The sequence below is a fragment of the Asterias amurensis genome, chromosome 9 (assembly GCF_032118995.1).
Source record: "Asterias amurensis chromosome 9, ASM3211899v1".
Classification (NCBI taxonomy): Eukaryota; Metazoa; Echinodermata; class Asteroidea; order Forcipulatida; family Asteriidae; genus Asterias; species Asterias amurensis.
In genome coordinates, this window is record NC_092656.1 from 23,125,182 (window position 1) to 23,152,061 (window position 26,880).

General features: G+C 39.4%; 2 protein-coding genes across 2 annotated transcripts in view; one reads left to right on the forward strand and one right to left on the reverse strand.

The window, feature by feature from the left end:
• Positions 1 to 318: 318 nt before the first annotated feature.
• On the reverse strand, positions 319 to 16,466 carry LOC139942081 (uncharacterized). The gene is made up of 13 exons (XM_071938768.1): positions 16,306 to 16,466; positions 14,967 to 15,026; positions 12,022 to 12,794; positions 11,370 to 11,432; positions 10,691 to 10,932; positions 10,441 to 10,522; positions 10,039 to 10,236; positions 9,276 to 9,424; positions 8,390 to 8,561; positions 7,350 to 7,421; positions 5,602 to 5,709; positions 4,708 to 5,032; positions 319 to 4,034 (listed from the first exon to the last, which is right to left on the reverse strand). The coding sequence occupies exons 1-13, from the start codon at positions 16,376 to 16,378 to the stop codon at positions 2,323 to 2,325; spliced, it is 4,029 nt and encodes a 1,342-aa protein (XP_071794869.1). The 5' UTR covers positions 16,379 to 16,466; the 3' UTR covers positions 319 to 2,322.
• Positions 16,467 to 16,809: 343 nt separating this feature from the next.
• LOC139942086 (endophilin-A3-like) overlaps positions 16,810 to 26,880 on the forward strand; it is a 28,135-nt gene continuing 18,064 nt past the window's right edge. The window contains exons 1-2 of the mRNA XM_071938778.1: positions 16,810 to 17,005; positions 22,071 to 22,139. Of these exons, the coding sequence (XP_071794879.1) occupies positions 16,961 to 17,005; positions 22,071 to 22,139 (114 nt within the window). The 5' untranslated portion in view covers positions 16,810 to 16,960. The remainder of the gene's footprint in view (positions 17,006 to 22,070; positions 22,140 to 26,880) is intronic.

Sequence of the window (26,880 nt, forward strand, 5' to 3'; positions counted from 1 at the left end):
TGATTTCAACACGAGTCCAATTGCTTGAAAAATAGGAAAATGGTCTTGTTGCATGCACTGCAGTTGGTTGCCTCCAAGCTGCCTACAACAAGTTCCCTTGTGTGGCACGTCCCACAGTTAAGACTTAATTTTATGATTTTCTCAATGATATTCTCAGTGTCCATTTAACACTTCTGTACAAAGCTGCAGACCGTGCAAAATAAGTCCTGAAAACTGTACATTTCTGTAAGCAGACTACAGGGAACCTGACAAAGATGGCTGTAGTCGATATAAACAAACCCATTGCCTAAGAACAAAATAAAGCAAAATTATTTGACATTTCTGTTTCATGTTTGCAAATTTATTAACTGTCTTCTTGCATCTGTTCATAAAAATGTAAGGGAATGGGGATTGTAGTTTTTTTAAGAGGAAATGTACATATAAAGGATTTGAACTGCCTCTAGCTACCTGGCAATCTCGGTTGTCTAGTTGGAAAGACACTGCTCTAGAATTACAAAGGTCATGAGTTTGAATCCCACCCGAGTAATATGCCTGTGATTTTTTTTTCACAGAGCTTGGCTACTGAGTACATGTTTATTGCTACACACATCAGTATGGGCAAATTTCATGATGCAAATTTCCATCTATTAAAATGTACAAATTGTCTTTCAAACAATGAAGTATTTACTGCTAATCCGGAGACACACTATTTCAGAATGTTTCAACGTCTACATAGAATTACTATGTACAGATAGTTTTATTCTCAACTTCTATGCATTATGACAATTGACAATAACTTGTATTTCAAAAAAAGTTAATTTAGAGCCACTTCTTTTGGAAAATCACAACTTCAATTAAAAATTTAACTTCACAATTTATAGTACAATTATTTGATGATCATGTCCTTTTAAGAAAAAGATACCATAGTTTAATTTTTTTTTAAAGTGATCATTGTCAAATTGATGAATTATGACTTCAATGTTATGGCCTCCCTCTACATTTAAGCCCCTGGTCATTGCCTAGCTGCCTTTTGAAATGTTAGGGTTAGCTAGGGTTTAAATTGTACGCAGCCTGAGGGCAGTGATTTTAGCCTTGAACCAGTAAACTACCAATAAATAACTGTAAATTCTGTTCAGAATTGCAATTTATTTTCCCATAAGACAAATGAGACTTTAAATCTTCTTTTAGTGCTTATTCAAATATTTTAGTTATAATGTCAGATTGTGAAGATAAGTTTTTTTAATTAAGATTCTTGTAAAATAAATTCTGGTCCAGTAAACTACAAGGCCTGCAGTTTGAGTCCTGCAGTATTGAAATTTACTGTTTGACTTTCATGCAGGTGTGCATTAAACTGCCATCACAAGACAAGACTTTTCAGTCCTGAAAATGGGCCTCTACAAATCACATATTTCATATTTACATGTAGGTTTTAAATTTTTATTTTAAAGTTAACTTTGCTTGTACCATCTCACATATTTCTTACAACCTCAACCAGTCTACCATTTATACAATCTATTCATATCACTCTATGTAGTACATAAATATAATATAAAGGATAAAACAATAATGTGCTACTGTATTAAAGATTTATTATAACACAAGAAAAACAAGAAACAACAATAATTCTTGAAATAGAAAGAAAAACATGTAATTGGAAACCCCACAGTTTGTATTCGCTGTTCAAAAAAGTTTATACTTGTGTCTCCAATGAAAGTGCCCTTTTCAAAATGAAAATGCCCTTGCCCCCCTCAAACATGAAATTCCAGGACAGAAAATTGTCTCAAACTTTGATTGATTTCAAGCCCTACCTAAATGTCCATATGGTAGTTCCAAGACTTTCCAGACAACTTGATAAAAATTTGGGTGATCTTTCACGAGTACCCCCAAAAATTAGGAAGAATATCATGCCTGCAAAATGCACGGAGTAATTACTTGTCTCACATTTGTGAATAGTGTACATTCACTTTGTTTGTGAACAGAGCTAACACTAGACCACTGGCCCTTTCAGTGTCGGGCCAGTCAACTCAAGTCCAGTGGTCTTGTTTATTTCTTCAAGTCAACATCTTTGTCTTAAAAGAATGATATTCAAATGTCGTGTTGAGTTTGAGTCTCACAAATATCTTTCAATCCTACTGAGTATCACCCATAAAACAGAAGGGAGAAATATTCTCTTAGTGTGTGTTTAAGATGATAAAGATGTTTTCTCATTTTGGTTCTAGTCTCTTCTTATTTTGATTCTGGTCTTGTAAAATAAAATGTCGGTCCAGTAAAGATTCTGAGCTACATTGTTGTGAAATTTCCCACAAATTTGAGTCCTACTAAATACATGTAAATCCTATCCCCTTATCCTATAACAATTACATCCCCTTTATTTACCACCTCACCAACCTCAATGCTCATCTTTTCCTCTGGCGTGTCTGGACAATCCAACTTTACTTTTTCCTCTATTTTGCTCTCCAAAACTGCTGCTCTTACTTTGTTTATTTCAGAGCTATCTGCCTGGGTAGTTTGTGCCGGACACTCACTCACAGAAACCTGTTTGGCGTCCTTGATATCTTCTGATGTGTCCATTTTTTCTGTGGTGCATGTGGTCGAGGGTTTGAAGAAATTCTTTAGCGTCGCCGTCTTTTTGGTCGGTTGCTGCGGAAGTGAAAGACCAGTCGATTCATCGAGTTGCTTGGGCGCAGGCGCTGCGCTGTTAGCAGCCAACTGTGGCAAAGTCGGGGTACTAATTGGCATTTGGATCATGTTGGATCTTGCAGCTCGCTCTGTAGCTGCTTGCAACGCCAGCATAGCCTTGATATCTGTGGGGCTCATATGCGGCGCTTTCACCTCTTGGCCGAGCCTGGCAGCTTGGTCGATCTGGGATTGCAACGACAGAGAACCTAAGATCTGGGACGTCGTCGTCGTCGTTGGGTGTGATACAACCTGCTTGGGAAGCATGTTCATGTAGTGAACTTGTTCATTCGACAACACGGGTTTGAAAAGTTGGGGCTGAGGCTGCTGAACAGGCTGTCTGGGAATGGATTGTGACAGCTTCTGAATGATCTCCATCGGAGACATGCAGTTATACACAGAGCTGTGGATAGGTACATGTACACCAGCAGCAGGTTGGATTAATGGCTGGTGGGGTAAGGGCATTTCAGCTGGCTTGACTTGCCCTGATTTCATAGAGGCTAGATTTTCACGTACTGTGTTTCCGTGTAACCTCCACTGCACCTCGCTCGGTATTCCATGTGGATGGGTCATGGGTGAGTTTAGCGATGGGGTATAAACCTGGTGCATTGGCATTCCCTGACTCTGTGGCATCATCACTGGTAACCCACCAGCTGGATTAATCCTTGTGTGGTTATAATTCACGGTTGGTATCCCATGTCCGAGAAGAGGACTCTCCGCTCGTAGCGCCTTCTGGGGTTTGGTAATGTACTGCCATTCGCTCGGGATCGGCAAACTCTGAAGGTTGTAGTGCTGCAGGAGATCGTTGTGAACGTACCAACAAGTCCGTGAGTGTTCTTGACGCCTTTCGCGTACCGCTATGGCGTTGATTGTGATGAGCAGTTGGCGTTTTGAAATGGAGCAATCAATGTTGTCTGCGGTGGTTGTGGTGATATCCGTGGTGGACGTTACCCCAGGAGTGGGCATCAGCGTGGTGGAGGTTACCCCAGGTGAGGGCATCAGTGTGGTGGATGCTACCTCAGGAGTGGGCGTCACCGAGGTCCCCACACCCCCGCCAATCAAAGTGTTAGGTGAACTTTGGCAGACAGCCACTGCACCAACAGTTTGTTGAGCGCTTACAACAGAGGGTTTGTCCACTTCGGCTTCTGGAGATACAGAAGAAATCGTTGATACAGGCGATCCTTCAGCTGTTCCTGGACTGCTTTTGGATGATACTTCCATCGGGGTAGATGTGGATGGCACATCTACTGCAGCTCCAGGAGTGGGTTTTACAGAGTTTCTTTTGAGTGTTTCAAGTCGCCAGAACTCTCTGAACTCGCGTTGTAGAGTCCTGATACCGGCTACATTGCCATGGACTAGACGGATCAAATCAGGCATAGCTATGGGAAAAAAAGAAAAAGAACATTGCTTGTGTCAATACATGGTAACTGTTAAGGTTTATTTGAGAGAGAATATTCTCATTTGAGAGCAGCACAAGCAGCCACAATACCAGGATGAATATGAAATGAGAAATGTTCCGTTTGATGTGGGAGGAAAACCCCAATCCACATGCAAGGTTCCGGTCTGAGGCTTTCTCATGGACTTTGAAATGTTTCAATAAAGTGCCCCTTGCCCTCTCATCAAGCATTATTGTACCCATGTGAACCTGTTCTTTTGATTCTGAATCCACTACCTAAGTCTTTTGGTGACACTAGGTGGCAGTAGAGTTACCATTGTTCTCGGAAATGTGCTTATGCTCAGAACTACATAAACAATGAAAGGTGACCTGATAAGTCAGCTGCCACCTAGCATTCCAAAGTATCCCATTCACAAACTAGTCTAACATTTTGTCTCGGACAAGAAGGAGGTCTGCACAATTTCTTGATTAATTGTGCAATTCATAATCATAGACGTTGAACCAATGTTGTATAAGAGAGAGATTGGCTGTTGTCAGCTTGGAGTTTATATCCCTCAGTGCCGAGTTCCCTCGTCGGGAAAACCATCTAATACAAACAAACAAACGAAAAAAGTTTTTAAGACATGGGGAATCTTCCCTCATCACTTGTCACTTACCCTCAGCAGGTACAGGTCTTTTCATTGAGATTCCCTGCGACACCCCCATAATAGATTTTACATTCTTCAAAGTCGAGTCCTTCCTTGGTGTCTCATCACTCGACGTCGTCTGCTTCCTCCTCCTGATGTCAATAGGGGTCGCTGTCAAGGCAACAATCTTATAAGCCTCCATTGCTTTAAGATTGCTGGCCGACGCCTTGGAGGAGGCAGTCTCCCACACACAGCCGACAATGACTGCTTTGAGGACCCCTTGCTGACGTTTCAGCTCTACCTCCCAAGATTTGGCTTTGGCTGCCCGCCTGGCCTTCCAGGACTCCGCTTCCTCCTGAAAGAAATCAAAACATAAAATAAGATACCCAGCCTGGAATTCAATGAGTGTAGATTAAGGCTAGCCCATCTGACCACCTCACTTCGTGGCTCGTGAATACCTCCAAATGCCGGCAATCAATATGTAAATACCAGGGATCAACAGACATGTACCTTTCAGCGTTCTCCCAACAGTGGTCTGCTGACCAAGCCACTTAAACACCTGCCGTCGATTTCACCAAACTCTTCCTAACTTAAGATTAATCTTTGGACTTAGGACGGGTTCAGTTCTGTTTCCAAATACGTAGGACGCATTGAACCCATCCTAAGTTAGGACGGGTTACTTGTCCTAACTCGAGTTAGAATTAGCGTTTTGTGAGATCGGCTGCAGAGGACCAATTAAGCAGCAACCATTGTTAAAGCCCATTTTAAATGTTATCATTTTTAACATGGTAAATTTACTCTCAATATAATTTGTTTTTATTGTATGAACTTCTAAATATAATTAAATGACTCCGCCCGGCACCGCCCACCGTGGCTACAACACTGCTGGCCAGTTAAAAAATTCTACATCAGTCTAATACTGACCTCATCTTCGCCTTCACATCCTTCACTCTCTGAGAGGTATCCGTGAGGAACAAAGAAACCATCGTCTGAGTCTCCTGCATCCACGTCATCTTCACCATCCTCCTCTCCCTGTTGAGTAGAAGGCAAAAGGGGTATTTAAAAATAATATTAATAATAATAATACAGAATTCTTATATAGCGCTTCATCACACCCTTAGGGACGTACCAAGCGCTTAGTATTTTACCTGCAAGGTATCTAGGGACGTTTTTTAAGTTTAGACCTATTCCTTTATAGCACCATGTAATGGTTAACAAGATGCTGTAGCAATATACTGCAATCAGACTACAGGCATGAGAATGGGTGATGATAAAAAAAAAGGAAAAAATTCAGTTGATTGGAAATGTCAATATTCCATCATTTTTGTGTGCGAAGCACACAACACGAGCGCGCAGCGCGAAGTCCCTTACGGCCGGGGTCCAGGGCCCGCTTAAGGGCCCTGGGAGCTCTGGCTATTTTAGAAGCTCTGTGGTGGTCTCTAATGCATTTCTGGCACCTATTTTTCCAGGTAGAAGTGAGCTACTTTTGTGTGATTTTTCCTTTTTTATTTTTTTATAATAGGTTTAAGGGAAAATAAAATGTAAAGCTCACACAATTCAAACAATTTTGGGTTCGCCTGCGATTTTATTACAATTCCGGAAAAAAGGAAAAAAAAAAAATAAAAAATTATCCCTTATTTCTGCTCTTGAAAATGCTTTTTTTCTCACCAACAACCATTTTTATAGGTTCTTGATTTGAAATTCGGTTGTGTAAAAGAAATTCTTTTGCAGTTAAATGTTTGTGATTTTAACGATCCGTCGGCGACGCACATTTTAAAATATATATAGGCCTATATACTTGGCGAGAGCGATGTGTTTTTGAGAAAGAGGTTGTGATTCAGCATAGGGTATAACTGGAACGAGGTTGAGATTAGACCCCAACATAGAAATAGAACCAATGAAGAAAGCACGTCGTCCGGACGCACAGTGTGTTCGCTGGTTCCCAATATATCTTTCGCTGGTTGTGAGGCAATAACAGGTACCAGTTTCCCCTGGCCTGCCGGCGATCTCAGATTCGTGCCGCGCCGCTCATTGGTTCGTGTACAAACCTGCACGTACACAGTACACATGGTGCAAACACGTGCATTGTTTTTTTCAGTAGACTTTCAAAAGTCTCCACACGTGTTATCTTTGCTGCAGCAGCAAGCGCATTACACGCAAACATTATTGAACCGTACCACTATAAACGAACCAAGGAATGCGGCAAGTTTATACATCGGTCGCTGCTGCTCCATTATGCATGCGCGATGCCAGGAAGACCACAAGCCGTAAACTGAGCCAGTTGCTGGACGGCAATTTATTGTTTAGGTGCCGTTTTTTCATGAACGCCGTACGTGTGGATCCGCGATAAGAACAATTACAAAGGTAAACTGGACATTGTCTGACTAAAGAAGAGGGATTAGAGAAATCCAAATGTATACCCCCCAAAACCTACCCCCCGAATTTTATAGCAAATTCACATTGAACTCGGAGACCACATATTTTGAAGTGAAAAATCCGGAATTCCGGAAAAATCCGGAAGATTCTCATGCCTGAGACTAGGAACACTGGGTTCTACCCCTTCTCTTTACAAGTGCACTTAGTATTTAAAAAACTAAATAGAGACTCAAATAGAGAACACAATTTTGACATTTGTTTTCCTTAGAAGTATATTCAGCAATACAGCTGCTTACCTCCGAGTGTGAGAGACTTTCTCCGGGCTCCTCCCATTCATCATCACTGTCAATCTCATAATCCAATAAATCCTGCAAAATCAAATTCATAAATTGATTTGTTTTTAAATATTTAAAGATGATAATAAAATGTGCTCTTTCATCTTTGAAAAAAGAAAAGCTAGAACATTGATAACTGCCTGATATAGGAAATAATTACAACTAAGTGAAACAAAACCATTTTTTTGTCAAATTAATACAAGTCAGTAATGATTACTTTCTAGAACTGTAACATCTCAAAACATTTTTGTTAACTGATTGCCGGATGGACAATCAGAAGGAAACAGTCATTATATATTATATTCTTGCACGAATCACAGGGCAAGCACCTATCCTGTCTGCCATTTTGGAGGTCAGGTGAAGAGAATTTTTTTTACAATCATTGACACCTTGTACATGCCCGCATTAACGGGGAGGCCACTGCAGCCATGGCCTCCGTTGCCCCTAGTCTTGGCCTTGGTGCCCCATTCAAAAGTGTCCCTTAGACTTTCAGATTTTCCAATAGAAGTGCCCTTTTCAAAATGAAAATGGCCTTGCCCTCTCAAAGATGAAATTCCATGCCTGCTTGTATACTGGGAAGCTGATATAATACCGTGCATGTATCTACCAAACAAGGTACTCAAGGCGCTGAGTATATACAAACTTTCAGAAAGATAGGTCATCGCATTGATGAATTCTGAGACCCAATTAGTTAGCACCTTATAAGAATTTACAAGGTGCTACAGCGCATACAGCCGCCACAACCAGGAACACCGGGACGAACCCTTTCACTTTTCGATAAGTGCACTGGGTTCTTTTACATGCATTTACACAACACATTGGACCCAACGGCTGTACGTCCCATCCGAAGGACCAAGCAATGGTCTTGCTTAAGGACACCAGTGTCATGGTTAGGGATGCCAGATCTACTGTAAAAATTCATGCAAATAGAACAATCCAGAAAAAGCACCTACCGGACACTATTTAGTTATTTATTTTTAACTAAAAAATAAGCTCCATACCTCATCCTTCTTGAGATAGTTCCTCGGGTTGACCATTTTACTTTGTTGCCTCCAGGTACCGTAGTAAGCCGGCCGATAGTTCTCATGGAACTGAAGAAATTTGCACTTCATTCTCGTTGTCTGCTTCTTGGGTTTGGGAGACACGGACACTATCTCAACATCCTGTGCATCTCTGAAATACAACGAGTTTGGGAAATAATCAAGAGTTAGAAAAGTAGAATTTTGTCAGCAATGAAAGGTAGAAATAGCAAGACTTTAGTGATAAGCGAAGCAACAGCGCATGGTTGCTTTCTTCACTTCCTTCAGTCTGCAAGTCACACCCACAGAATTTACAAAAGGTAAACTTATCACCGTTTCTAGATCTCGTTACACATACCAAAAGCAATGTGTTTTTTTCCAAAACCTCTCCTAAGCCTATTTATCTTTCGCTGGCTACTGCTGGAATTAGTTTCAAGTTTCAAGTTTCCGGCACTGTCCAAACACTTCTCTAATTCGCTAAAGATAAATTGGGCAGGCTACTCAGTCTCCTTCCTTCCCACACCCTCCCTCCTGAGTCCCCCCCCCCCCAACCAAACTAGGCCCAATATAGTCAAATTCACGCTCAAGGGATTAAAGGTTGTGCCACTGATGTCTGATTGTGTTTCGTAAGTAAATTATGTCAGTATGAATAGTCGTGAGCGACACAATTGATTCAATAAGCAGAAGTCCAGGCTATTTTTGCAGTACTCCTGGTGCGTGATTACACGATTAACCAAGCAGTTGAAAAATGGTAATCGTGACGACTAAGCAATCAATAGTTGCAACTACGACACTAGTTGCACTAGTCGCCCAGGCTTACCATACATAGCATGCTTTTGCAACGTTGAAAGGGTGGAGTAGTACTTACTTCTTCTCTTCACCCATCTTCTCTACGGATGGTGAAGTCGTTCTGCTCGTAGCTTCTTTCTCTTTGGTCTTAGCTGAAGGAGTCTTTCCCATCTTGCCTTTAGCACGGACCTTAGTTCTTAGCTCCTCAAAATATAATAAGGTACAATTCTGAAAAAAATAAATTTGTACAAAAATGTTTTAATACTTCCAGGAAATTGTGAGCAAATTTCATAGGTTTTTAGTTTCTAGATTTTATGTTTCCAAACAGTGTTGTTGACTCGAGTCCGTGACTTGGACTTGAATCAGTCTTGAGTCGCAAATTTCATTGACTTGCGACTTAACCTGCTTTGGAGGAAAATAACTTGGGACTTGTCTTGACGAAAAATTAATTGAGACCCGACTTGCACAAACAAAACTTGAGATGAGAAATGACTTAAATAAATAACATTTTACGACAATGCAATTGTTGTTAAAATTAATTGTGGGAAATTGAGTCTTTGGTGACGATAACGTTGATCCAGATTGTTTAAAGTTTGTCTCAACATCAGAGGGCTTATTTCAGGACATTATGTGACAAAATTGGACTTGTGACTTGACTGACTTGACACCACATTACTTGAAGGTGAAATGTTTCTCAAAATGCTTTACACTATTGAAAGCTGTTGTAAGTTTCTAACCAAAAGCTTTTATTGCCACTCCTTCTAAGAGTGATAACCAAACATACACCTTGTCTTAAAAACAAATGTACAGTCAGTGATGTTAGAACTAATAACAAAACCAACCTGATCGGTAAAAGCTGCATCAAATGAATCCTTTGTATCGATGAAACTCGGATTCCTAACCAGTGGAGCTAGAACCATGTGTTCCTTGACCTGGAACGGGGCGTACCAGTTGCTGGACTTCTCCACTACCTTCTTGATAGGAGCAGCTTCCTTGAAGAAACTCTTGAAGAAAGTTTTCTGCCGGTTCTCTTTCTTTTTCTGTCAGAAATTAAACAAAAACTCAAATTTGTATTCTAGGGTTTAAATAAAACTTTGTCTAAAAACAGCCAAAGTGCTTACTCACCAAGTTAGTTTTTGTGGTCATTAGTTTTTTGAGATTAGAACCCTTACCCTAAAATCTTAAGTGAATCCATCTTAACTAATATTTTGATAATCTCTGCTCTATTTTCTTGATTTGTTTACCTTTTCTTCTTCCTCTTTGAGCTTCTCATCTTCTATTTGCTGCTTTTCTTCGATCTTCTTGCGTTTTTCTTCCATCTTAGCACTGAAGGTAAAAATGTTTTATTGAATGAATTAATAATGCCAATGGTCGGCCTTGTTGAAAATCTGGCGTAAGCTCATTCAGAGATTAAAATATATAAAAAAATATATAAAAAGGCCAGTAAATGATTAATTTTAGTGGTTAGTTTTATTATGAGCATAAACAACTCACTCAATGATGTCTTGTTTCTTTTTCTTCTCCTCCTCCTTGGCCATCTTCTTCTGCTCTCTGTCCAAGTCCTCCGCCTCTTTCCTCAGCTGTTTCTCCCTCTTCTTTTCTTCTTTTTCTAGCTCTTTCTGTTTCCTTGCTTCTTCTCGTTCTTGCTCCTTGGCGGCCTTGAGATCCATCTTCTGACGTTTCCTCTCAGCCTCCTCTTCTTCCAGTTTACGTTTCTTTTCGTTGCGCAGTTTTATCTGAGGAAACCAAATTGTATCCAAGAGATGAATCCAAGAGATGTTCAAAAAATCTAATGGCTGATTAAGATGCTACAATTTTTCATTAAACCAACCGCATGGCATCAGGGCCATGTTAAGATAGGCAGGAACATCTAATCTTGAAAGTACAATTGCTGACCTTGTACATGTAGTACACATGGTGTCAGCTTTAATAGATGTTTCAGGCAAAATTTGAAGGCCGAGGAGGTTTTGTAAAAATCCTGAAGTTTGAGGGAAGAAGACAGCAACAGATTTGGGACTAAGCTTAGACACACAAAATTCTATCCATTGTTTGGGAAATTTGCATCGTTACAAAGGTAAAACAGTGGACAATTACTCAGTATGTCCGGTGCAAACTAACATCTCAAAGTCTCACAATCTTATAAAAAATGTTATATATTGATGTGTTCTCATACCTTCTCTTCCCTAAGTTTCCTTCGTTCCTCTTCTTTCTTCAAGGCTTTGGCAGATAACGGAGTCTACCAGGAAATAACAATATAACAAAAGATCAAAAAGGGTTTCATTGATTAGAAAACAAAGATGACTTTCAAACCAAATAGATGGAGATCTCCTTTTTACAAATTTTTAGCTCTCTGTCAGCAGTCCCATCGCTGAATGTTGTCATCAGCCATCTGACTGAGTCTCAAAAATAAAACACGATGACTATGTAATGCCATTTTACTCTTTAATTCACAGACAACTACATCAAGACGGCCTACACCGCTAAAAAATCACACAAAATAGCGAAATTTATCATAGTTTTGCAATGAACTTATACTTTGCAGCCACTACCAAGTCATCCCAAGATTGTCATCGCGAATAATTGTTTTGGGATGAGTAAATCCGAAGCAAAGTTTTAGTGAAAGTGTTATTGAAAATTTATCACTAAGTTGCAATGGATATTTTATTTAGCGACTGGTTTCGGGGTTTGCGATGATCAAAAGGCATTAGTGAAAATGCCCCTGGTCCATTAAACATTTTGTGTCAAATTCTAGCCCTGCATTCCAGAATTGTAAGCTATTTTTCAAACTGATTCTTACATTTTTCACCACCTTCTTTATTTCTCACCTTTGAGGCAGTCTTTGCAATCATTTTTGGTGTTGATAGATTACCAGCTGATGACAGTGTGCCTGTTGAACTCTCAGCCTCACTGGACTCTCCCGATGTCTTGCTTGTTCCATCCTCCATGGGGACTGCAGTCGGTGTTGCTCTCAAATCCTCATCCTCTTCATCTTCCATGTCAGCATCGTAGCCGAGTTTAGACGCCGACTTGGAATCTTGACTCACCTCCAATGTGAGATCAATCAGACTTTCCTCTTCCAACGTCTTGTTGCTTCCCGGCTGCTCAGAGCCACCCTCTGAGATGTCGTCGGCATCCTCATCTTTGACGACATCGCTGGTCGACAAGACCTCATCGTCGTCAATCTCGATGACATCATCAGATGTGGACACCTGAGGTTGCTGGGTTATCTGAAGGAAGCTGTCCAAGAGCTTGGGTTTAGTGGTTGTTAACCTCCTTGGGGTCGTCGATGATGAGGCCATTTTTCCTCCCTCTTGATCCTCGCAGCTCGACGTCACCTCTGGCTCAAGATCCGACGCCTGGATGCATGGTCTCTTCGGCGTTCCAGGCGAAACTGCGACCTTCTTCTTCGTTGAACTCTCGAGTGTTTTCTTTAGCGTTGTCTTCACGTCTGGAGTCTTGCCTTTAGTTGATAGGATCAACGATGCAGATTTCTCCGAGCCCGAGTGTTTACGTTTTTTGGTAGGTAGGGTGTCAACGGTCGGAGACTTGTGGCATTGATTGGGTGAGGGGGAAGATAGGACTTTGAATGGCAGACGAGCTGGGGAAAAAGAAAACATACAAACGTATTACAACAATTAAACAACTAACAGGGCACTCCTTTATCAAAAGTAATTGTCTTTTTAATGAAGGCAATTATGCCTCTATGAACCTGGCATGCCACTTCTGCCATCTACGATCCGTAACGAATAAAAATTTCCCTTACACAGGAAAACCTTCCCCTTGGAAAGATCGTCTCTGAATAACCAAAGTTCAAGGTATTTTGTATCACTGAAAAGAAACAGAAATTCTAAACCCCTGGTCAACAATCAGCTCTACTGCAAGCTGAAGTTTTCATTGAACCAACGTCAGTAACTAATTGACTTGCACCTGTGGCAGCTTAATCTGTAGGTTAAACAGGTGCTACCTAATTACCGCTTCATTACAGCAGGAAACTTCCTTCAGCAGCAATTACCAATCAGTAGTCAGTTTGTTGACTACTAACTCTAGCAGTGGCCTGTACAATACGTGTGTAACCACTGTAAATTACTTCTTTAAAAGAAATATCAAAAGAAAATTCTTGGAATATGAATGCAGTCACAGCAAAAATTCAACGCTTGATTTTGGTTATTTTAACCAAACTACATGCAAGAACCATATGTGCATGATTTCCACTTTTTTCTTCTTGCTCACACAAAGGATTATGCCCAAATTTCTAATGTTTGTAATTTCATGTATATTTTTTATCACACAAAACATGAACACTGTCTCACAGTCTGCGACTATTTTGTCAGCTCCACCAATCCTGTATAATACCTTATTGAAGCAGTTTTGATGAGAGTCTGTTCATATACATTGCATCTCGAGCCTTCATCCACGGGATTAAATCATTTGGATTCCCCGTAACCCGTTTCATTGCACCATTGTCTAAATCTTTTAAATCTGATTAACGTCGTTGATGAATCACAGGAGGAAACAAATAATATCCTGAAAAACTTTCTCTCTGCCCAGGGGTGGAGCTTCAGGAATTGAATTAATGCTCCCTCAGGAAACTATTGTTGTAAGGTGTCTCCAGTACATGTATGTGGGATTTGAGGCATGATGAGATATCAATGTTGCTAGGTAAACTATGTTCTTTTGAGAACTTGTCTTTTTATATATTCTACTACCACGGAATAGATTTTTCTCTGAATTTGGGAGACTTCCCTACTGCCGCGGAAAAGATTTTGGGTAGTTCAGAGACTTCTCAGTTCTTAAAAGAACTGTCAGCTGCTTATTAACGACTACCTGGGCGGAAGGTAGGAAATCGGTAGGGACTACTACTTTTGCTTAGTGGATCTAGAGGACTGTTAGTTTTTAACTTCACAGCCGCGGAGTGAGACCAGTATGGCTTACATCGATTTGGCCACCACCCTCAAGGAACTTGTCTACAAGTATCTCAGGAGATTTCAGCAGGTAATTAATAACTTCCTCTCCACTTCTTGTCTTGTTCTCCACAGCAGAAATCTTCTAGCTGTTTATAGTCGTTGAGTAAAAAATTGTGGCTTAAAGTTACATGTATACTTGCATTTGTACATGTAGGGCTTGCAATTAAACTGGATGTAGAGTTGCCAACATTTAGGGACAATAATAATAGGGGCTTTACATAACACAGTTCAAAGGTTTACAGGGTTCTGTGGTACAATATGCAGCCAGTCAATTGGGGAACAGAATTTATGTGCACTGGGTTGCATTACACAACTTTCCTTTGTGCACAAAATTCTGGTCCAAAAATATTTTGAGCTAAAAGCCTGGTGTCCCCCCCCCCCCCCCCAAAAAAAAAAAAAAAGTTCACGCTCTAATTAAAGGAACATTACAGAATTAGTTTTGCTAGGGGAAAAATGCTGGCAGTGTAGGCACTCTATGTAATCCATAATACATAAACTGACAAACCTGTAGAAATTTTAGATCGATCGGCCATCTGGGTCACGAGAGAATAGTGCAAAAACGATAACAAATTTTGCATTGCATCGATGCCAAAACAAAAATGAATAAAACATTCACTGAGCGATAAACTCCAAACGCGAAAGATTATTTATTTTTTATCAAATATGAAATTTCAGACAGAAATATTTCAAGGGATGTTTTCAACTATCATCATTAGACTGGTAAGTTTTATGCAAAAATTATCATGATTCTTGTTTCTTACCAATTCTGTAATGTTCCTGTAAGATAAAAATGTGATTGAACAAACCTTGCTTCAACTTCTTAGATGGAGGACTCATGATGGACAGCTTTGATTTGACCTCTGAATCTGAAATACAAATAGATATGCCAATGAAAAACAATTACACTTCGGGTTGAACAAAGAAAAGTTGACTAGAGTGGGACTTGAACCCGAGACCTACGGATTTATGTGCCGGCACTCGACCAGGCCTGACTCTACCAACTGAGCAATACACCGATCCATTAGGCTCCGCCCCTGGCCCACATGTGAGTGGGCGGAGCCTAATGGATTGGTGTATTGCTCAGTTGGTAGAGTCAGGCCTGGTCGAGTGCCTGCACATAAATCCGTAGGTCTCGGGTTCAAGTCCAACTTTAGTCAACACTTCAGCCTCTCAATGCCATTCACACCTCTGTCGTGCATGCAAGTATACGCGCACCCATGCACACGCACACCCATGCATACGCGCACCCATGTCTTTGGACTTTTGGTTGTGCAATGGGTTGTGATTGGTCATTGCGTAATGGGGTGGAGCCTAATGGATCGGCCTATTAAGCCCGATGTTGGCGATCTCCTTATTTTGCGAAAAAGAAAAAGTCTAACTGAGATTAAGATTAAGAAGAGTAAGATCCATCACAGGCGCTGATTCAATTCGCTGGACAGCAAGGTGCTTACATTTACAATTACAATGTTTTTTTGAGCAAAATCAACAAAAAAAGTGGTGATTTTACCTCCTGAAGTGAAAGGTCTTGACCATGACGAACGTAACCTGCCAACCCAAATGGGCAATTTTTACCCATGTGGTGCTCATGGTCGGTGTGATGTGAGAAAATGGTTGCAGTGCGTGTGAGTTGAGACAGACATGACCAACCGTCCAATGTAAATGACAGATATGACACTGTCTCAGTGACAGACCCCTTCTGAACATTAAGGCATTTGACAAGGCGATCCACAATCAATGCAATACAGTCATGACTCAGGAGTCAGATATGAGAAAGACAGCACGTACCACCACTCCAGAGTCATCATGCTAGGAATCAGTGGCAGTGCAAGGAAGTGTGTACAATTTTACAACAAATGCAGTTAATTTAACTAAAAAAACAATTACAAAAACTTGTCAACATAAACAAACACGATACAAATTTCACGAGACTAGCTGGTAAAACATACAATTGAATTAATCAAATATAATTAAGAAAAATTATAAAATAGGTTTAATTTACCATCCCCGATCAGGCGGCCACTGCCAAACAATCAATGTCATGAAGTGATCATAAATAAAATGTATAAAAACATACACAAACAAATGAACTGTGAGTCCGACACCCCGACTGGGAAAGGTGGACAAATTTACGATTGTTAAACTTACCGGGGGACGATGCTAAAGATCTCTTCTTTGATCCTACGACGTCACTTGGATTTGGAACATAATCACCGATCATTATGATGGGAAATTTTCAAAAGAAGGGAGGAAACAGGAACAAATTGGGACGACAACAGACAGGACAATCCCCAAACCCAAACCCCAGGTTAAACTTGGCGGGAAATCTACGTGGGTAAATTAGCCATCAAGTCTACCGCCGTAACATCAAAGCTAGAGTATGATTGGCCTGTCATTGGGAAAACTACGTTGGGAAACCAATCAAGTGTGATCAGACACAATGGTAATATTTCCTGATGATGAAAGACGGTGTTGTTGATTGGGCATTTTACACAAGAAGTGTGTCTATTTGACCAATGAAAAGGGCTTTTATTAGGTGGATCGTTTGTCGGTAAATTCTCGTTCCGCGCGTGAAAAAGTGAGGATTTCTGTGATGTTGCCGCGAACGACGCGTGTGAAACGCCTACCCACAAATTTCCGTGCAGCAGAGAGTGTGTACGTCGTGTATTTAGAAAAGTTAGAATTTCTCGTAGCCGAACTCGCACTCAACTCAACCATTGCTTTAGCCTGTTATTTTTTAGTGACAGGTCTGGGGAAATATACAGATTTTTATCTACAAGAAGTACTACAAAAATAGATCATCATGTCTTTCGCAGGACTTAAAAAGCAGTTCAATAAGGCCAATCAGGTAGGTGAATTTGTGGAGAATTGTGTATGATGACAATTTGCGTATTAACCAGTTGCGCTATAAAAATTCATACTGACATAATACCGTTGTTGTTTTCACGATTTTTCATAAATAAAGGCAATTTTTAAATTGACATTAATTACCCTAGCCGGAAGCACATGCATGCTACATTTATATCCCATTTGATGTTTTAGGAAAACCAGCAGATGAAGTTCAAAATTGACAGTCAAAGTGTAACTGTGTAACTGTTACTAAGTTGGTGCTTAGTAATAGTTAGTGTAGTGTTATATAATCATTATATAAAATGTTCAATTTGTCTTGTCCTACACCTTTATTGCACCACTGCACTGGTCACGGCGTCTTGCACAGCACATCATCCCAGTTTAGCTCTTACCAGCTGTAAAGGGATTACTCCATCAAGTTCAAGTATCAAGTATCAAGTGTAGTGTAATGTAAACAATTATTTAAAAAATAATAATAAATAATTTGTAGCTAACATTTTTTCATTTATTTTTAAAATTAGGTCTGACTGCCTAAATGAAAATAATAGTAATACTACCTTGTAGGCCTAAATTGATTTTTGTTCAAACTATTCACATACTTAAATGTTTCTATTATTAAAGTTTTCAGGGAAAAGTTTCCGTATGGCGCCACCACTTTTTCATTCGATATGAAACAATATAGTATCTAATTTACCTCAATGAGATATCCCTTTACGTAAAAATGAGTGAAAAGGTGGTGGCGCCATACGGAAAGTTATCCATTTTCAGGCATGACCAAAAAAGAATTCAACAAAAGAAACTAGATTTTTACATTTTGTTGCGTTGAGGGTTGAGCCAACCAAAGTTACATTTTACGGCCAAGCGTTTCAGAATCAGCGCACCTGACTTTAGGTTTTTGTGTTTGTGATCAGCTGAGTGAGCATTTGAGTCCTGGTATCGCGTGCCTGGGCGTGGCAACATTTGAGTCCTGGTATCGCATGCCTGGGCGTGGCAACATTTGAGTCCTGGTATCGCATGCCTGGGCGTGGCAACATTTGAGTCCTGGTATCGCATGCCTGGGCGTGGCAAATAACATTAATAAATGCGTCATTCTTGAGAATTTACAGCCCAGTCACACAGGCCCCGATAACGAAAACGATCAAAATGCACGCCCTGATTGGTTGAATTGCTCCACGCATAGTACGCCCACACTTATTCAACCAATCGTGGACGTGCATTTTTAGTGTTCTCGTTTTCGCTTTAGTGTTCAGGACCTTTTAAAAGTTTCCATTACATTGCTTTGAGATATAATAAAGCAATGCATGTGTAATCCGGTTCCATATTCTAAAACATTTGATAATTGTCATTAGAGACAAGTAATTGCAAACAATAGCAATTAGACTGTTAGATAAATGCAACAAAATAGTTACTGTAGTAGCCTGACATTTCGACCACTCACTAAACAGGTTATTTAGGTTCAATTCATGAACCCAAACTTTGGTTTCATGAGTACAATAACTTACAGTAACTTACAGATCATTCTTCAATCTAAGTAAACAAAATACAACACCGTAGCATACTTCTAGTTACTGCGGGTTCAATTTGTTACCTCATCACGCTGCTCATCACTCAACAGTTGGACTCTGGTCATGGTACAATTTATCAAACAATGTATTATTGTATCAAAATCAGTTGAATAACAATAACATAGGACTGGGAGTGCTGTCCCTGAGCCCTGAGTTCAACACCACAATAGAATCAAACAAAACATGCAGATGACTTCTGATGGGTTGGGTGGACAAAAGTGAGAACAAATCTAATTGTGAACACACTTTTAATAATAGATGCTTGTTTATATGCATTTTGGTAAAATTGTGTTGCAAACTATTTTCAAATGAAGTTGATGAAAAAATGTACTCAATATCAAGCAATTGGTTACATTTTCTTACTTAAACTAGCAATCTCGATACTAGGCCTCCACTCTTTATACAATCTACAAATTGTTTTCAATTACCTGTTGAGAATAAAACTGACTAAAACAAATGATGAAAATTGCTTTCATTCAATGACACTATTTGGAACCCAACTTTGTTTCAACAAAACAGTTCAAAAGTGCAGAACATTGAGATATATATAGGGACTTCATGAAATTGCCTCAGCCCAGGCCGGTGATCATTAATTACCCCCCTTGAAATGTTCAGATATAAGTCTAAGTTTGGAGGTACCCCTGCCCTTTAAAGTCAGTGGACACTATTGGTTATTGTCAAAGACCAGTCTTCTCACTTGCTGTATCTCAACATACATAAAATAACCAACCTGTGAAACTTTGAGCTCAATCAGTCATCGAAGTTGCAAGATAATAATGAAAGAAAAAACACCCTTGTCACACGAACTTGTGTGCTTTCAGATGCTTGATTTCGAGACCTTAAATTCTAAATCTGAGGTCTTGAAATCAAATTTGTGGCAAATTACTTCTTTCTCGAAAACTACTCCACTTCAGAGAGAGCCGTTTGTCACAATGTTTTATACTACAAACAGCTCTCCAAATTACTCATTAGCAAGTAAGGTTTTATGCTAATAATTATTTTGAGTAATTACCAATAGTGTCCACTGCCTTTAAAGGGTACCAAACAAAGTAATACTTGTAAAGGAAAAACTTCCTTGACTTTAGGAGAATGAAGTACCGTGCCTGGAATATGATGAGCCCTTCCTCTTTTCAATGCAGTTCTGCAACATGAGTTGTGATGGAAGAGTAATACATGTAACAGATACTTTTATGAGTGAAATTTGATGTGCAAATCCAAAAAGTTCACTGGGATATAGAAAACTCAAACACTTCACGATGACTCATTCCCCAAATTCCATTTCATTTACTGACTACCGCTTTTGGAAACTTCCTGTCAACCTTTGGTATACATGTAGGTCCTATTTAACTTGATTGACTTATTGACTTTCACTGCCGTCATTTTCAAAGAATTACCATGAGATGTGAACTATTCAGCTATTTTTATCTTCTTTTTGTTCGCTGAGTAATACTTGGAAACATTCCAAACTTTGTTGCTCAATTTATTTCAAACAATTACAGCAAAATAAAAACAAATCAGCCATGGTTTATTAAGTAATGCTTAACAACCAGACAGTTTAACAGAAGTTAAGAAACAAATTATGCCTTGTACAATGTACTCGAACAGTTGAACTTTACTGACTCTGTGAAGAAAATAGCAAAATAATCAGCATCGTGTAGGCCTTGTTGTCCCACGCTACTAACAAAGTTCAACCACTGAGATTATTAGAAAATAAATCTAGTAAGTTTGATGAACCTGAAATGTATGTTTCTGATCGAGAGTATTGAATGGGAATATGAACCTTTATTTTAGTCATTTATCTTTAAACTTCAGACTCTCTGGACTTGACAAATAGGTTTTACTTCAATAAATCGCGACACGTTCCTCCCATTCTGTAGTTATAACAAGAAAAGTGAGTCAGTGTGTATACAGCCCTTCACAGTTACCATAGCAAAAGACTCAGTCGTAGTTGAACCGTGTGACAAGCCAAACACGTGACGCTTTTCTCTATCAATCTTGAGTCATTTGTAAATTGTATGCAGTTATTTACAGAAACCATTGCAAATGGCCTAGTTGAATATGAAATGAACCTATTGATAAATGTCATGACAACCCAAACACATGACTTTGATGCTACCCATTTATAGTCATACTCTGAGAATAGACCTACAATAGAAAGGGATTGCTTTTTTATTCAAATATTGACTTAGCCAAAGGTTCAAGTTGAATTTCTTGGACCTTATTATTTTATGGGGGCTGTTTATGTTTGGATTATGGTGTAATGTACTGGAACATACTGACATGTAGTGTGAATTTTCTTTGTATGAAACAGAAAACCAAGCATTACATGTATGCATCACTTGGTCATTGAACTGCACTTGTTGGTTCTTCATGCACAAAGTATGAAAGGTGAATCATTGTGTTCAAACATATACTAGGCCTGGTATACCGTATTACATAGGTCACTGCGACCATGGCCTCCGTTGCCCCGGGTCTTGGCCTTGGTGCCCCTTTCAAAAGTTTCCCATAGACTTTTAGATTTTCCAATGAAAGTGCCCTGTTCAACTCTTAAATGGCCTTGCCCTCTCCAAGATGAAATAACAGGTGTGACTTATTAATAATTAAATACATTGTACCACTAGAACATTATATTAAGGCCAGTTGAAGTTCTTCACAATATTGAAACAAGTCTTCATGGTTCAAATTACTCATTGACAGGTTGACAGTCACGAACTGTCACCATAGCTTTACAAGTACCAGTACCCAATTAAAGTTGAACTATTCAGTTGTGTGGGAACTGTAGACCACCTGCAGAAGATCCAATCTACTTGTACTGTGTCTAAACTTAGTCTGGAGTATGACATCACCTTGAAAAAAAAGGAGCACTGGTGGTTGCTGATAAGGAACTGGGTAGACTATTACTAATCAGATAGTTCCTACTTGTGATATTTATGACTAGGTGTATTGACCGTCTAGTCTACTTCAAGACAAGTTGTCTGTAACTTACACACAGTCCTTGTAAAGTCATACTTGTAGTAGGTGTTGTAACAGATCAAGCTAGTTGTGAATGTTAAAGTCTTGTGTCAGTAGACAAATTCACCATGTCGTTTCGAGGTTTTAAGAAACAGTACAGTAAAGCAAATCAGGTAAGATTTTAATATACTGATGTAACCTCTTTCTCTATGTGTGCTGAGGTCTTTGTTTCAGTTTGAGCAGGCAGCCGCACAAAGTATTAGGGAACAAGGTTCAATTTTAGAGTTTACTGACTGGAAATTTGTATGTCACCGTGAAGTTGATTTCACAAAGAGTTAGTCTTATCTCAAGTTAAAATGAGTTACTCGTCCTAACTGAGGACTAGCCTGTGTTTTTAATCTCCCATGACTAATGTAGTCCTTAGTTAGAACTAGTTTTGTGACATCGACCCCATGTCATTTTATGTAAAGAAGTCAAATTTAATTTAAAAAATCATCTGCTAAGAAAAATGTTAAAATAGTTATTTATTTTATTATTCGCAAACAGTATATGAGTGAGAAGATTGGTGGGGCAGAGAAGACAAAGCTAGATGAAGAATTTGTGGAGATGGAACGGGTAAGTAATCTTCTGAGAAACTTGTGCTGGGCTTTGCCAGTGATGAATACAGTTGGTGTTTAATCTTTTTATATTATGAGCAGTTTTGACAAACATGACAAATGATGTTCAGTCGAGCGTAGACAATTTACTCATCCATTAGTGCTTTGGATCGGAATCATTTGACACATCATTGGAGCAAATCTGATAAAATATTCTGTCTTTAATATTCTCATAACTAGAGGTTGGCTCATGAAGGCTCATCTTTCACTGCACACCAAACAAGATGAGATGCAGTAAATTATGTTTATGAGTGGCTCTGTGATTCTGGCTTGTCTGGGTTTTTTTAGAGGCCATTTGGAACAAATTCTATCATTTTCCTCCACAAATTTGTGGTTGGTAAGTGGTGCAAAAGAAGTAATTAAACAAATTTAATTCAGTTTACAAATGAAATCATTGAAAGATGAGTGAAGGGAAACATACCCAGCAGCCCTTTCAGATCTTCTGTCAAGTCTTTTTTGGTCAACCTTGTTTTGATACTTGGCACCAGTGAACTCTGGAAAGTGCAGTTAAATATTCTTTTCTTTAATATTGTACGTGCGTATGCAAATGCTTTGCATGCATGCCGCTCGTGTGTAAGGCCAGTCGATGACTTTTCCTATAATTTTTTTAAAATCTATTCTTCATGTCACAATTTTATACCCCATCTTAATGAGGACCATCTGATCATACATGTATTCACAAATATCTACAATACAATGTGAATTATACAAGAAAGCACAACTGAAAAGTTTGTACACACTTAGTAGTTGTAGATGTTCCTTGTGAAAGTGAATAAACAGCTATAAACAGGCCTAATGGTCCAAATCAGATTTGGCGTATAATAACAAAAACATGTTCAGGGTTGATACTAGAAGTCCGGATGTCTGGTACATTTGGAAGTAAAAGTGGATCCTGTACCACTGCCGTTCAATCTGCGTTGTCAGAAATTTAGGACATAATTTTGTATTCAATTACCGATAAAAACATACAAAGTACTCCTTGAGAGCTCCTTTGGGGCTTGCGTTGTCGTCATAATATAAAAAGGGTTCCTTTCTTCAAAGTGTTGGAATAAAAAGAAGTTTCTGCTTGTGGCTACAAGTCTCAGTTGTTTGAAATTGTAATAAAATTTCGACCACTGTTGGATGAGATAAGGTTCTCAACCTCGCTCAATTTCTGCAGTGGCACTGATTGACCATATGAAAGCACGGTGGCATGGATTACTTTTACCATTATTTGCCTTGTTAAAGTTGCATACAAAGGAGATTTTGATGCAACTTTAAAGTATGCACATAAGATGGATCTGTATTGTCTTGGATTCGAACCCACACTGCAATGATTCAGCCACCAAAACTTGAATTTGATGCACTAGACCATGCAGCCGTATCACAACGCCACAAAACTGTTGGGTGTTGAGTGGAGATGAGTCATATATGAATACGGATCTGTTCCTTACTCTCAGTGTTTGGTATTCATGATTATTCACACAATGCATACAAAAGACTTTTCTATTGCTATGTCACAGCCAGAGATTTTACCATTTTGATATACATGTACGTAAGGTTGGAAAACTATGAAGAGCCATTTTGCTCAGCAAAAAACAGATAGCCACCGTTTGTAAATGTATTCAAAACTAGTAAGATTGATGTTGTTGAAAATGTTGAATTTTGTCAAATCCCCTTGTCGACACGCACGCACCATACATTTTACCTGTGTTTTGGTCTGATACCTTATGGAGGCAACAGAGGCAATTGCCTCAGTTGTCCCTCCCTGGTCATTGCCGTGGTGCCCCTTGAAATAGAAGTTTACAATTTCCTCATATTACAGTGTAAACACATAGGTACCCATTGCCCTTTCAAAAACATGTATCATGATGCACATGTATCTGATGTATTAAAAATAAATTACCCTCAAAATGGTAGTCTGTGGAGTTGCATGACGCCCTGGAAAGCAAACACTTTGAAATACAGCGGATACAAATAATAAAGTTTGACAAATCCAACGTTCCCAGTGTCTATTGTTGCGACACTATTAGACAAATAAAATACAGCCCAAATACAACTTTGCTCAGTTTTCTGAAATGTGCTGGATGGCCGGGACTTTTGTTTGACCTTTCAGCGTGACTTTAATAATGACAGGAAGCCAGGGAGCTTAACATCCTGCTCAAGGGGATATTATTAAAAAATTGGCAGTGAATCGAGTAGTTAAAAATCAAATCTCACATACAGGAAGGATGTTTGAGACCTTCATCACTGATCTTTTAAGGTTTCATTCTACTACCAGTATCTTAGATTTTAAATGTCATTCATAATGGTAATTCAAGGCTTTGTGTACAAGATGCCTTTACAAACTCGTGCATACGTGTGCACCTCATGATTATAGGTTATAGTAATACTCAAAAAGACAAGACTAGGACATAATGTTGAGCACACTCTAATATGGACAGCTTTATTAGGATTGCCACAAACTCATACAGCCAAAGCTTGCATTACGTGTATGTAAATGCAAGCTTCATGCAAGCCTGCACACTTGTGCGCTTTTTTTGCTGCAAGCTTGCATTGCACCCTAAGCTTGTACAATGTGTTCGAAAATCAGAGTTTTCTGTTTGTGTTAATTGACTTTTATTTCTGATTTCTGATCTTGTGTGATCAGTAGTATTTCTTATCACAGTATTTCATGAGTTTGAGTCCTGGTCTTGACACTTGTGTCAGCACTCACTCACTCACTCACTCACTCAGCCGCCCCAAGTTGTCGCGTTGCAGCATGTTTGATTTGGGTTCTAATGTATGTCTGACACGCCACACAACTCTATCCTGCATACAGCTGATTAGCTCCTCCTTGATGACTACTCCTGCGTCTTCAATCAGGGTCTTTGGCATGGTCTTGGTGGGTCTTCCGGGGCCGCGCAAGATATTTTACTATCATAGTTTTGTCCTTCGATTGGGACATGTACTAGGATTGGTAGTGCGTGTATAAGAAGTAGCCCTGAATGTAGCCCTGAAACATTAGGGCACCCTAAACACCCTAGTTACATTGGGCCTGTACTAGCTGATAAAGTATTGGCCCTTGCTCTGGGTGTGAATGCAATCTGGTGTGCATTGTTCTCTCCATTCAAAGGAAGGAAGCACAAGATAAGAATCTTCTTTCGTCAAGACCTTGCTATTGTTGTCATGGTCTTTGAGACATCCTGAGAGGGATGACCATCATGAATGGGATTCTAGAGATCTCACTCTCTGCCCGGACTGGTTACAATAGGGTGAAGGCAAGGTCAAGGGTCACCCAAAACCAATTGATATTTAAAACGTGCGTCAAATGAAGCAATTGTTGTTGTCCAACACAGGCTGCCCTGTGTGTTGACACAGTGCAGAGAAATGCATCTACCTCCATGATGTATGGCCAACTGGTTGATTGGCTTTGATTATTTTTCAGTGGGGTCTTTGTTTATTATACATGGTGGTCCGTAGTATGACTGAAGTATTTATAACATCACTGAATGCAATCACATAAATTAATTTGTCATTTTAATTTGTTAAATGCTGTTTTTTAAACCGCAATAGGGCCCCAATTTCATAAAAGTTGTGATAGGAGATACATGTATCTTTGCTATTTGTAAGAATTGAGTGGGGGTACCAGTCGCAGCAATGTAAACCGTATGGTAGATTGGATGGTAACCTATTTCTGCTTGAAGTATATGTAATACCTGTGCTTAGCAAGTTGTTATATGCGTTATGCTTTATGAAATTGGGTCTAGACCACAATAATGAGCATACAGACAGGGCCCAATTTCATGGCTCATGCTTACTGTCAGCCTGTATAGCAAAGAATTGGCGCTTATGGAAGGAAGATAATTCCAATTGTATTTCAAGGGGTAGCTGGGAAATTTTTTGCTTTTGTGTGCATGCGTACTCCAGACTAAGCAGAAATTGGGCTCAGGTCAGAGCATGGAGAAAGAAACGTTGTGCATGGTCATGGCCTGGAATAAGGTTTTAGAGTGATGTACAATTCAAAACCCCTTCACAGTCCATAGGGATGACACATAAGTATGAGTATCATCCACATATTGCACACTGTAAAGGGGGCCATGGTTTTTTGTACATCTTCTAAGGGGGTAAATTGACTCCAAAGGTGTACAAAACCCATGGATCCCAACACGTTGGATAATATCACGATACGGATGTGTGTACGTGATGTTGTACACAATGTACATGATGTACACGTATGTAGATCGTGTGTAATGTGAGTTGGAAAATCTCTTCGTGTCTTTTTGCATACATTATAGTGTTTGCTTTTGTGGAACAGTGTAGACTGCAACATTGATCCACAACTGTCTAGTACAATTATGAACATGTAATGTAGCTTGAGATTATGTAATTTCATGTAATGTAGGCCTAGTGTTCGCATACAAACGTCCAATGTGTACTGTACACTGTAAAATACCCATACCCATGTCAATAGCATGGTGTGCACACTGACAGTAGGTACATGTATTTATATGAATACTAAGTTCACCAGCTGATGGTATCCATGCATAGAGCAATCCGTTTTGGACTAGTGTATATCTACATGTAGTTGGTCTTTCAAGGACAGATAGCTTCACAAAACCAAATCAATACAATTGTTCACTGATTTTAACAGCATCTAATGTTAGTCTAAAGTGTTACATGTTTGTCAAACCACATTCTATGAGCTCAATTAATGCTCGGAGTAAACTGTACAATACATG

Bases quoted from the DNA above. Each gene is read 5' to 3' on its own strand.
- LOC139942081 (XM_071938768.1), bottom strand. From the start codon at position 16,378: ATGATCGGTGATTATGTTCCAAATCCAAGTGACGTCGTAGGATCAAAG. The intron at 12,795-14,966 runs GTTTGTTCAATC...CTTTTTCCCCAG, and splicing joins ATCTAAGAAGTTGAAGCAAG to CTCGTCTGCCATTCAAAGTC. The intron at 5,710-7,349 runs GTAAGCAGCTGT...TCTACTCAACAG, and splicing joins AAAGTCTCTCACACTCGGAG to GGAGAGGAGGATGGTGAAGA.